Here is a 13,330-nt window from a genome sequence, read left to right as displayed (position 1 = left end):
GGGCATTCTGGTCGACTCTGTGCTAGTGTTCAGTTGGCTCTCGCCGAGATAAGATCCGCCTAATGTTACTGAGGCAACGCTGCCAAGGATGCTGTTACTTAGAGCAAATCGTCGTTGCCGGAAACCTTGTATGTCCAAAAATGTTTCAGGAAATGGGGAAAAAAAAGCGCTGTGTTATTTAGTCACAAAGCCCTTGTTAATACTTTTCGTTGGTTAAATATTTATGAAAGCCACAGAGAGACTTAAAGGAGTAGTTCACCCCCCAAAAAATGACTTATTTTCTATCAATTACACACTCCATGAAGCATTGAATTCACGGAGATTGTTTTGCTTTTGTCACATTCCTGAGCCAATAATTTGATAATAATAAAGATGCTAATGTATCCGGTAGGAGACACAAAGGAGACTCTTTGAGTCTCCTATGCCGGAGAGACCGCCGGTAATCAAATTATTGGCTTAGGAATGTGACAAAAATGATTAACCCATTAAGACCTGGAACGCATCGAGTGCTATGAGCTTGTATATCTGGTATTTTTTTAAAATCGTGAAAATGTGTGCAAATCTTTGAATATATATTTTTGAAGCGAACATTTTTAACTCAAATCTTTGCCTCGGGGGGTCCCTGGAACGACATATATTGAGATGGGGGTCCGCGGCCAAATACATATCATTTTGGGGGTCCTTGACATGAAAAAGATTGAACACCACTGATATAGAAACATACGTATTTCAGAATACTGTTGGGATTTAGGAGACATGTAGAATCGTCTTCAGGTCCTAATGGTTAAAATGAACGAGTAGATCGCCTATTTTCGTTACTTTTGCGCAATGCCAAAAAATGTGTAGGCTTTTTTTCTGCCATTTACTGATAGTCCACGGTGAACAGAGACAGGAAAACAGGGATAGAGAATCGGGGAGTGGACTTGGACCCAGGAGTGAACCCTGGACTTGGCGTCAGGCATCAGAGACTATGTGTTTTTTTCTTAACCACTCGACTTTCGGCGCCCGGGAGATACAAGGATTCGGCCCGTCAGCAAATGAAATATGCTCTATTGGTCGTTGTCTGAAGATAGTGTGGGCTATTTTCTGTGTGACGGGCCGGCCAAGCACTAAGTCTGTTATCTGTAGACTGCACCAACACACCTTTCATATAGTACTCTCCAGTGGTGAGACACTGTCCAAATGAATTGCCCCTGCCCTCTCTATTTTAAAGCTGAGCCAGCTATTGGATCATGACGGGAGTGTGTTAGTGCATGTGTGTGTGCGTGTGCTTGCGTGCATGTATTTCAAAAATACCAACCCCCCCATCCCCCTAAAACGGACAGTATGGCCACTTGGCAGAAAGACAGATATGTAGAGATGCCATGTGTCCCCTCTACACCAACATGCATGTACGCACACGCGTAAGTGCACGCGTATGTACGCGTGTGCGCACACATGCACACACACGCGGAATACAGAGAAGGGGAGTGCGAAGAAAAGATAGTCTAATTTTGTGTCTGTGAAGTGGAAATTTCTTCCATTGATGTCTCTGATTAAAAAAAGCTATTGCCTTGGGTAAAAAACAGCGAAAAGGGGAGAACATGGGTTAACAATTCAACTGTGGAGACAAGAAAGATTTTATTACCAAGTGCAAATGATTACCATTACCTCATGAATTCTAATCTAGGAGGAAAATTGTGGTTATTTGCTCATGGTAATTATAGGCAGCTTGAAGCTGATATTAAAGAGCTTTTAAATGTCTTAATCACCGAGGGCGGGGAGGAAAAAAACAAGCCCTAAAGAATATAAAATCAAGTCATAGAGAAAATCCCAAGTCAGTTAATCGGCTATCATTTTGCAATACGGCTGAGCAGAATACAGAAAAATATGTTTTTTAAGGCAATTTGGAGGGAGGTGGTGTGGGTTGTTAAGGCCTGAAAACGGTGGTGTAAAGTAACTAAGTACAATTACTCAAGTACTGTACTTAAGTACAGTTTTGAGGTATTTTTACTTTACTGGAGTATTTCCAATTTTCAGTACTTTTACTTCTACTCCACTACATCTCAGAGGTAAATATTGTACTCCACTACAATTATTTGAAAACTTTAGTTACTAGTTACTTTTGATTATTATTACAAAACATACAGTATGTACAGTAGCTATTTTCAAAAGATGCTCTTGAAAACCTGTGAAAACGTGTGGGACATTCTGCATAATGAGTACTTTTCTCTGCATCTCTCCAGCTCTTTAACAAACACAAAATACATTTTCAGGCAGGTGACAAAATTTCAGCCAATCATGATGAGAGAGTACCCATTTATCAGCTTAATTTTTATAGCTACACAATCTGGCCTTTTTTTTGCTTAAGTTATTGTTTCTATGTGTCTTCTTCTTGTTTGTTTGTTTTTCATTCATTGTTTGCTGCTGTTGATTTTATTGTGTTTGCTCGACATCACTGTAAATGAGGGTATAACCTCAGTGCCTTTCCAGCATAAATAAAGGTTTGAAATTAATGAATATTTTTTTTTATGTTCTTCCCCCAGAAATGAGAGTGTTCCATAGACTAAAACTAAGTGCATTCGTAAAGTTCCTGTAAGTAGCTCTGTCTCTCTAACACACACACTCACGCTGCACCTCTCTCTAACTTTGTCTCTCTCAGGTTCATGCTGTCCAGAGGCAATACGCAATTACAAATGTCCAAACCGATGACAGTAATTGTTTTTGGATTGCTTGCGATTGTGAAAAGGCATGGGGCTGGGTGATAAAATAATTGAGGATTCTGATTGCAAAAAAAAGTTAGAAATGTATCTTTTACTTTTGATTGGAAATAATTACGATAGGTTGTAATCTTTACTCGCACACTGTGTGCCAACAGTTTTTCTAGCTCACACATCTATTTTAGGGGCACGTGCAAGTGAAATATTCATACTGTAGAACCCTTTAAATGATAAGAGAGGTTGGTTATTAGGATAGATTACATCCCATAGCCTGGAGGGAAGATCGTGTAGAAATGAGAGCATTCCATAGTCTGTAAAAAAAAGTATGCGTTTGTGGATTGCCTGCAAGTAGCGCGCTCTCTCTCTCTCTCTCTCTCTCTCTCTCTCTCAACTATCAAAACCGATGACAAAATTTGTTTTTGGATTGCTTGCTGGCATTTATGAAAAGGCATGGGACTGGGGTGTGTTAATAAAATAGAATTCTGATTATGAAGAAATACTTTGAACGGATTGTCTTTTGCTTCTTTGGATTGAAAAGATTACGCAAGGTTGTAATCTTTACTCGCACGTACTGTGCTCATAAATTATTCGTCAGGTTCGCGCATATCTATTTTTAGGCGTAAAAGCGAGTTGAATACTAACACTGTGTAGCCCTGAATATAATAAGAAAAGGTTGGTTATTATTAGGATGGACTGCATCCCATAGCCTGGAGCCCTGCATGCAAATGATATGTAAAGGTCCGTTATTACGACAGACAGTACCATCCCATAGCATGGAGGGATGACTGCTCTGCGATTGGCTAGTTTGTTGTTAGGCAGTCATTTCTTTTAATGCAGTTGTAACTGCAGTCAGTCAGTCAGTCAGTCAGTCAGTCAGAGACATTCATGTTTATAGGGCATTAGGGCGTTGGTTCTCAAAGTGGGGTCCGGGGACCCCCAGGGGTACTTGAGGTGGTTCCAGGGGGTCCCCAGCAAAATGTGTTATAATTATGACCTTTTATACTTTGGCTATTCAAAAATAGCAGATACTGTATACAAGCTCATAGCGCGGCACCGAGTGCCGCGTTATGAGCTTGTATATCTGCTATTTTTGAAAAATCGTGAAAATGTGTGCAAACCTTTGAATATATATATTATTTTTTTTAAAGCGAACATTTGTAACTCAAATCTTTGCTTCTGGGGGGTCCCTGGAACACAATATTTTGAGATGGGGGTCTGCGGCCAGATACATATCATTTTGGGGGTCCTTGACATGAAAAAGTTTGAGAACCACTGCATTAGGGCTAACGCCTACAAAAAAGAATAATGACACTCGAAGAAATATCTTTATCAGGCGGAGGAAAAGCTAATTATCTTACCCTTTGACTTTTACTCAGTAAGTGTATTTTTTTTTGTCTTTCTTTCATTCTGCAGCAAACCTCTGGGATTAGCTCCTTGTACATCTTCCACCAACTTAGAAACTGGCTTGCAGGCTTCCGTTACACCGGGCACGAGAAAAAGAAGGGAAAAAAAATGGGGGAGAAGAAAGAGAGCGAGTGTGTCTGGAGGACAAAATATGAGCACTCAGCCAGGGAGCTGAGGGAACTCCGCACGATGTCCTGCTTTTCACCCCGTCCCTATTAACGATCCAAACATGTCTGGGTGTACAAATAGCGGTGTGTGTGTGTGTGTGTGTGTGTGTGTGTGTGTGTGTGTGTGTGTACTGGAGTCTCCTGGAGAGCGAGGGGGGGGGATTCTAGGTTTTGCTAACATGATATGTGGTGCATATAGTGATGGCTGTTAGTGCAGCAAATCTCTGCATAATGTCTCAGTTACTGCTGTTCAACTTATCCCAGTGTGCTAAAGCCAGTGTAGTCCACACGCACACACAGACACACACACACACAGACACACGCACACACAGACACACGCACACACAGAGACACACACACACACACACACACACACACACACACACACACACACACACACACGCGCGCACGCTTCTCAGTGACACAGTAGGAAGGCACACATACAGACATAGACACACACATATACACAGACATACAGTCACTCACAGACAGACAGACAGACAGACAGACAGACAGACAGACTCGCACGCGCACACACACACACACACACACACACACACACACACACAGACAGGCATAGACACACATACACACAGACATACAGTCACTCACAGGCACGTACGCAAAGACAGACAGACAGACAGACAGACAGACAGACAGACGCGCTCGCACACACGCACACACACACACACACACACACACACACACACACACACACACACACACACACACACACACACACACACACACACACACACACACACACACAGACACGGGCCCATCAGTAACCAGGGCCAGTGGCTGCTCTGCTCCAGTCTTAATGGAGGTCGTGACCTCCAAGCACAGCGAGTTATTTCCAACCCGCTCCAAACTTTGGGGGCAAAAACCGGAGGAAAACGGAGCGGAGAGAGAGAAGACCAAAGAGAATGACGGAATGAGGGTCTCTACCTTTCCTCTGCAGACATCTGATTTATTTCATCTCACTTCCCAGATTACAGGGGTCCCCCGGACCACTTAACTCTACACAGAGAGGGTGGGCTGATTGGGGGCGGGGGGTTGTGGTTCGGGGTCTGTCGCGTGAGCAGCAGCCTCCGGCGCCTCTTTTCAGGACCAACTGTCCAGAAACGGCATTCTTTCATAGGAAATGATGGTGTTTTGTGCAGGAAATGCTCCGCGGTATGAACAGCCCTTTATCCAGCAGCTACAAGTTGACAACAGGATCACTTCTTCAATCGCAGATGGTATGAGGATCACACATTCTACTGCAAAGGATTGTTTTCTGCTTTGCATATCATTAATCAACCCATTATAAGGACTGAGGTTCCGATTCTACAAAATGTCTTCTAAATCCTAACAGTTTTCTGTAAAACGTATGTTGCTAAATCAGTGGTTTTCAAACTTTTTCAGGTCAAGGACCCCCAAAAGTATATGTATTTGGCCGTGGACCCCCCCATCTCAAAATATTTTGTTCCAGGAACCCCCCCAGAAGCAAAGATTTGAGTGAAAAATGCTTTAAAATACATACATATTCACAGATTTGCACACATTTTCACGAAAAAAAAAAATAGCAGATCTACAAACTCATAGTGCGGCGGCACTCTGTGCCGCGCAATGAGCTTGTAGATCTGCTATTTTTGAATAGCCAAAGTATAAAATAATGGTTTAAGTGGTTACACAGATGCGTTCCCGGGTTTAATGGGTTAAAGAAACAGGATACACCTACAATACATTGGCCAAGCTTTATCTGGCGATATTCCTGCCTCGGTGGTTCTCCTCTGCAACGCTACAGTTAAGAATGTGAAGACCTTTCATTGGCTCCTCACCCTGCTATCACAGCCCAAATAGATGCTTTGGTATGTCATACACGTGTGTTACGTGTGTGCGTGTTGGAACTGGAAGTGTATTGTGTGTACTGTACGTGCTGGTGCATACTTGTACGTGTTTTATTGTCTGAGTGCGTTTCTGTGCCAACCCCGAGAATCTCACTAGAAATTCAAAACGGAGTGCGCAGCAAATTTTTTGGCAAGAAATTAAATGGAAGTGTGCCGTGTAGGCAATTTCCACAGCACATAATTTACAGCCTGTTACAGGCATGCGACAGAGTGACGACACGCTCGCATAAATATTCAGCGTTTTGACATGACATGTTGGCTGGGGTTACCCACCAGCGATTATATTGCGCCTGCCTACCATGCTCTGCGTATTAAAAAAAAAAGAAAAAAAAAACCTTGGGAGTGGAATTGCTTTGTCACCGAGGTCAGTATCACAAACGGGGTCTCTCATCGATTCGCTGAACGGTTGAGAAGTCCCGAACATGGGGAAGTTCCGTGATAGCCGTAAAGCGATGATGTGGCCTTTTAGTCATAAAAGGCAATTATGAGAGCGACGTCTCTCTGGCTGTGTCCATAACACACTCCCGTGCTCTGCCCGGCGCCACGGGGAACTTATAGCCTGAATAATACAGCCATTATAAAAATCCCAGGGATTCTTTTTTTTTCTATTTTTCATAAAAACGGCCTTGCTATCCCCCTCCCTCGTTTTATGTGTCTCGGCGCTGGCGGTATTATTCTTTTATGTGTCACACTGTTATGGCTCTGCTGAGTTGATTGTCTCAACGCGCTCGGCACAGTCGGTGAGTAGTAAGTGTGTGTGTCGTCTCGCGGTCCCCCTCCGTCCCCCAGGAAGCCTCCTCCCACACCCCCCCCCCCCCCCCCCCACACCCCCGCTCGGCAGAAGCTTTTCTTTCAGCTTGGCGTGTGATGCATATTGTTGTACTGTAGTGATTTCACCATGAGCGCTGCATATTTTGAGTTTAGCTGTTGGCGGCGAGGCAAACATTTTGAATCTGCAGCCAGTTATGTTTTGCTGGCCTTCCCTGCGGGTCACCGAGATGAAAAGAACAGGGGTAGAAGCGGGGCACACGCCCGTACGGGTCAACTTTTACCCTCAGTAGTCCACTGGCGGCGCCAGGATTTTGTCTCTGCCGGTGCTAAGGGGAGGTTAGGTCAATACATGGGCGTGCTGAGCAAACAGTCGATTTCTGTGAGCTCTCAGTTACTTCATAGGGAAGAACTCATGATGAAGTTTGCAAAAGACATTTCATCATTTTGCTATGTCGTATGGCTAGTGAATTGCAAGGCAAACTTAAAAATAACACACTGTATGGTACAGGTCATTGCTCAAACTGTGCAGAGCCAGTGTTGCCAGATTCTGTGAGAGAAACAAGCAACCAGGTCTAGGAAAAACAGCCCAAAAGAAGCGACTGTGGGCCACATGAGCACTTTAACATATACATCAGCTATTTGAAAATAGCAGATCTACGAGCTCACAACGCGTCGCGATGCGACGCGTTGTGAGCTTGTAGATCGGCTATTTTCAAATACAATCTTGCGGGGGAATTATAATAAGCAGATCTGGCAACCCTGTGCAGAAGCCTGCAACGGGGAAGGGATTCCGGACCAGACGGCCGCCAGGCGCAGCCATGAAGAGGGGTGACTTTATCACACAGTCAACTGTACAAATTGGCTATAATATTCCACAGAGCTCATGGTGTCCCTCTGTCTCTCTTTCACACATGCAAAACACATGCATTCACCTTCTTCTGGGAGCTGAACACAACGAGAGGAGAGAGCAGCCCTCTCAGTCATCTGGATCACCCCGGCATAATTAGCAATCTTGTCCACATTTATGCGTCTCTCATCTATTTGCTTGGGGACACGCTACATAAACATCAATAGGATTAGGTTGCATTGGTATTCATGAGCTAATGGGTGGCTTTATGAGTGTTATTTACACGACACTAAGCTGTCTGGACGGAGGGTAAGGTTTCGTGAGGCCATTCGGGTTCAATTTCATGACCTGTGTGCAACGCCACAGGAGGACACAGAGAGTGACTCATCAACTCTGGGATGGAGTTTCCAACAGAAAAAAGAAAAAAATATATATACATATTATTGTTGTTGCCAGACCCAAGGGGTCAGGCTTACATGAGGCTTTGTATCTGTTTTGTCCATACATGGGCATGGTCACTTTGTCCCCCTGCCCCAGCCAAAAAAGTCTGTCCCCCTTTCGTCATAGAAGGGACATAGAAGGGACACACGTCATGCGAAGAACGGCCATTCAGATTTCAACCACTAGGGGTCTGGCAGTACCAGGTCTCCTGGTTCTAGTTTTAAATATATTTTGGGGGGTTGTCTTCCCTTTATTTGGATAGTACAGTGAAGACTGACAGGAAACACGGAGAGAGAGACGGGGAGTGACACGCAGCAAAGGCCGCCAGGCTCGGGAATCGAACCCACGACTCACTGTCAGGCTGCATCAGAGCCGATACGTGGTATGCGCCCCCAAATGATATGATTATTATTATTATCACCATCATCATCATCACCAGTATTATTATTATTATTATTATTGTATGTGTATGTGTTCTTTTCTCGCTCGTTAGACAATGCAACACTTAAAAAGGAGACACACAACATTCTAGGTTATGATTGTAGAGTATCGATCTTTGGGTGTGAAACCAGCGAATTGCCCGCAATTACACAACACTTCTTTCAAATCGATTTTTATCTTTCATTTAAAGACTGGAACGCTGGGTCAAGGTGCAGTGACCAAAAGACTTTGCACATCTCCTAACTTGAGATAACAATAGCGTGCGCAAGCGCACACACACACACACACACACACAAACAAACAGCAGCCTTGGTATACCTATCGATCAGCTTTAGGTGGACAAACAAGGGCCCCAAACAAAAAGCCTGGAGTCTCCAGTCTCTCTCTGTATCATTATGTCTGGAGGCGAGGCCTTGGGAAAAGACTGCAGGTCAATACTGGCGCAGCGCAGACACAGCGGGGGAGCGCTGGTTGCTTATTAAAGCAGCCGTATTGTGTGGGAGCAGACGGGTCGATGTTGACTCCCCCTAGATGCATTGCATTACCACAGTGGGACGGGGCTGCCGTGCCACACAGAGTGGGTCTGGAGTAGAGGTCAACCTATTCACTTCATCAGCAGCTCAGAAACCAAAGAACAGTGGGAGAGATGGACAGAGCGTGCCGAAATGACATATTATCCGCCCAGGGACTCCGGCTGTAGCACGCATCCGGGGGTGGCTTTGGCTTCTGCCCCGGCAGTACAGTGTGCTATGGAACGTAAACACTTGTAGAGGGTGCTGGGTAGGCGTACGTTCAAGTTCTACACAAACATTTACATAACATTAAATGGCAACGGCAAACACATAGATATACACACAGTGCAATCCTTGACGTTAATTTATCTGTATGGTACAGTGTGTTAATACAATATAACTTGTACACATGCATTGTAAGGATGGGACGGTTAAATGGTTAACAAACAGAAATAAATGATTAACCATTTTAAACGAAATGTGTGTCACTAACCGTGTAGGACTAAATAACCAAAATGTACTAAAATGAAGTCATGTAAACAATTACAATTATATAAATTACTTAAATATAATCTATAATTGTTCCTTGTACAATATTTTACAATACCTAACAAAAATAAACTACGAGAAAACAGCAGTCCTGTGTGTTACTATACATGTTTTAGGCCGTATTTGAACTGCCCACAGATAGGACTGAAACTTTATTTATTGATATGACGTCGTGGACGGTTAATTTGAAAATGGCCCCTGTCTAAGTCTTAACCTACCCCCCCCCCCCCTTTTTTTTCTTCTCTTGTACAGATTTTTCACTCTTCATACCAGTAACCTGTAAGCTGATTGTATGACATTCTGTATAGTAGTGTGTATATCTGTCTGTCTCTTATATGTCATCATGATTTGTGTGCATGGGGATCTCATCTTAAACAAGCTCAGTGCTTAATGAGTCTTCCAGTTTAGTAGACCTTGTATTGTGAATTTGTACTTCCATGTACTGATGTTCTCATGTCTTACTAAATAAAGTACATCAATCAATCAAACCTCCCACATTCCAAAGATTACACTTTTACAAAAAAAGGTCCAAACGCCCATCCCTAAAGCAACGGTTGGAGGAGCATTCGTTGACCTATTCGTTGACAAGTAGTACTGCCTGAAGTTCAAAGCACTAGCTCCCCTGCCCAGGCGGGCATTCCGTCCGTCTCAGCTCAGTGTTAGAAATGTTGTCTCCTGCGTAGGAACCCCGGGTTCAAATCTCAGGTACGACATCATTTTTACAGCTTTAACTCTTGAGGGTGTATGGATCCAAATCGACCCAAACTGTAAGTGACGCACACACACACACACACACACACACGCATGCCCACACACTTCACATACCTTCTCATAGTAGCGTAGCTCATAGTCCAGGATGATGCCATTGGGCTGCTCAGGCTGTGGCCATGACAACGTGAAGCTCTTCATGGTGGAGCTGACCTGGTGCATGATGGGAACTATGGAGGGTGCTGAAAATAAAGAAAGAAAAAAAAAACAGAATCAGTAACATGACAAAACGTTGCAGATGAACAATTCGGAGAGAAAACCCAATTGACAGCTTTTAACCCATTAAGATCGGAAGCCGATTCTACAAAATGTTTTCTAAATCCCAACAGTAGTGAAAAAACGTACAGGTACAGTATGTTATATCAGTGGTGCTCAAACTTTTTCATGTCAAGGACCCCCAAAATTATTTGTATTTGGCCGCCGACCCCTATCTCAAAATATTTTGTTCCAGGGACCCCCCAGAAGCAAAGATTTTAGTTAAAATGATCGCTTTAAAACAATATATATTCAAAGTTTTGCACACATTTTCACGATTTTTCAAAAATAGCAGATCTACAAGCTCGTAGCGCGGCACTCGGTGCCGCGCTATGAGCTTGTAGATCTGCTATTTTTGAATAGCCAAAGTGTAAAATAATGCTTTTTTAGCTCAAATCAAAAAGTGACACAGATGCGTCCCAGGTCTTAATGCCTATACAAAGTTAATGATACGCATGACTCTCACAGCTTAACACCCCACAGTTGCTGCTGTTGTGCAGCAAGTGAGGAAACCATTAAAACATCCTCATTTTTCAAGGCCTCCATTTTTCCCCGGTCAGACGTACCGCAGAGCTCCGGCAACCGTCAATCCCGCGCCCCGGCGAGAGAACAATCACAAACGCTAGTATTCACCATGAGACATCGCCCTTGAAAGTCAATCTCTTTTTGTGATGGTTTCAGCCCCAGCCGTGCACTCTCTCCCGTTATAACCACGACACACCTGAAAACACATGTTCCCACTTGTCAATTATAACCCCACAGGCTTGGCAATTTCCCCACGCGTTCCGTCGCGTTGTGCCCTCCGCCCGTCAACCCCTCACAGTCACCCTCGAGTCTGATTAACAGTTAGTTGTACGACTGTATCCCGCGCCAAGTCCATAACTGCATCCTAGATCAGGGGTCTTCAACGTTTAATCTCAAGGACCCCCTATCTGAGAGAGAGATGAAGTAGGGACCCCCTCTATATTGTATAAAATTGCGTTTCAGATTACACTTTTTTTTCTCTTTTTTCCCTCTACACCTCTTTGCCAAAAATAGCTGATCTACAAGCTCACAATGCCTCGCGCTGTGACGTTCCCGCAGAATAGGGATGCTAGGGTTCAAGTGGTTAATGTAAAAAAAAAATCCTCTCACACAAAGATTTGGCGGACCCCCTATAGTGGCCCTGAGGGCCCCCTAGGGGTCCCGGAGCCCCTGTTGAAGACCCCTGGCCTAGATTGTATCCTCTCTTTTGCCTGCAGGCTTTACATACTGGGAGACCCTATGCAGGTTTCCCACTATAAGTGATGCAGATTTTACCCTGACTGCTGTCATGGTTGGAGGACAGGTTCTGAAGACTGGTTTGTAGAACTTGGTAAAATTGCTTCATATGAGCAAAATGTCAATGGTGTTATGTGAATGGAGTCAGTGTGAATGGAGTTATGTAAGTTATGTATTTTATATTAGCAACAGAGACTGAGATGTGTGTTTGAGCGCAATTTGATTGAACCTGGCTGTTGACACTGGGAAGAGATGTTTGTAGTTAGCAGGGTTCTCCCAGGAAGGCACATTATTTCTTGTGATGTGGTAACATTTTGGTTGACTACCTAAGGCTCTGTCTGGCATTGTTATTGCTTTGCTTTATTTATTTGTTTTGAGGTTTCGTTTTGTTTGACTTCTTTTGTTCTCTCTTAAAGGTAGGGCAAGTGATATTTTTGGGTGTTTTTTTTTTTTTTTTTTTAAAAGGTTAAAGTACTATATTCTGATAGTAATCATTGCTACAGAGTGTTTGTTCGGTCACAGGGGTCTCTCCAGCTCTTTAGTAAATAGAATATAGTACATTTTCAGGTAGGTGACAAAATCTAAGCCAATCAGGAGAGAGCACTGAAAATGCATTTTATGTTTAATAAAGAGCTGGAGAGACATGGGTGACTCCTTTTACTGAACAAACACTCTATAGCAATGAGTACTATCAGAATATAGAGCTATTTAACACTTATTTTAACCAAAGCAAATCACTTACCCTACCTTTAAATTGTCTTTGTGATTTAAAGTTGGCACTTTATTTAATTTTTCTATACTCATCCTTTTACTGTACCATCTACGAGCTTGTAGATCTGCTAATTCTGCCTTACGACGGAATTAATCAGTCGTTAGTTCCTCTTCTCCGCTCATATGTTGTTGTTCAAAGCACACACGCATTGCAGTCGAGCATGTATGTGTGTGTGTGTGTATGATGTGATAATGGAGCTGAAGCGCGGGATGGAGAGACATTGATTTCTCATCTTTTGTCCAGTTTGAAGGTCAGAGAGATATCACACGGACAATCAAGCATAAAGAATAACTGCCCTGGCTTTAAAAGGTCTGCCAGGCCCAGAGCATGGGTTTGTTTACATGCTGCAAAGCAGGCTTGCCAATCAGCGTTGCTGATATGTCCCCAGATGTTGTGAATTGATACTGAATGGGTAAATCATATAAGTCTAATGAATCTAGCAGTATCCATGAGCGAAATGTGAATCACTTGTGAGTGGTTGCCTCAACCCATTACGACCGGGAACGCATCCGTGTCATTCTTTGATTTCTTTGGCTATTCAAAAATAGCAGA

The 13,330-nt window shown here is 43.5% G+C and overlaps 1 protein-coding gene across 4 annotated transcripts in view; it reads right to left on the bottom strand.

Annotated features, from left to right (window-relative positions):
* LOC311046046 (ephrin type-B receptor 1-B) overlaps positions 1-13,330 on the bottom strand; it is a 290,954-nt gene that overhangs the window by 69,350 nt on the left and 208,274 nt on the right. For all 4 annotated transcript variants that reach the window (XM_084058145.1, XM_084058144.1, XM_084058146.1 and 1 more), the window contains exon 6: positions 10,549-10,673. In XM_084058145.1, coding sequence (XP_083914271.1) covers positions 10,549-10,673 — 125 coding nt within the window. The remainder of the gene's footprint in view (positions 1-10,548; positions 10,674-13,330) is intronic.

The sequence above is a fragment of the Gymnoscopelus microlampas genome, assembly GCF_963454915.1.
Source record: "Gymnoscopelus microlampas genome assembly, chromosome: 5".
NCBI classification, from domain to species: Eukaryota; Metazoa; Chordata; class Actinopteri; order Myctophiformes; family Myctophidae; genus Gymnoscopelus; species Gymnoscopelus microlampas.
The sequence above is the reverse complement of the archived record's forward strand: the minus strand, read 5'-3'. Positions and strand labels throughout refer to the sequence as shown.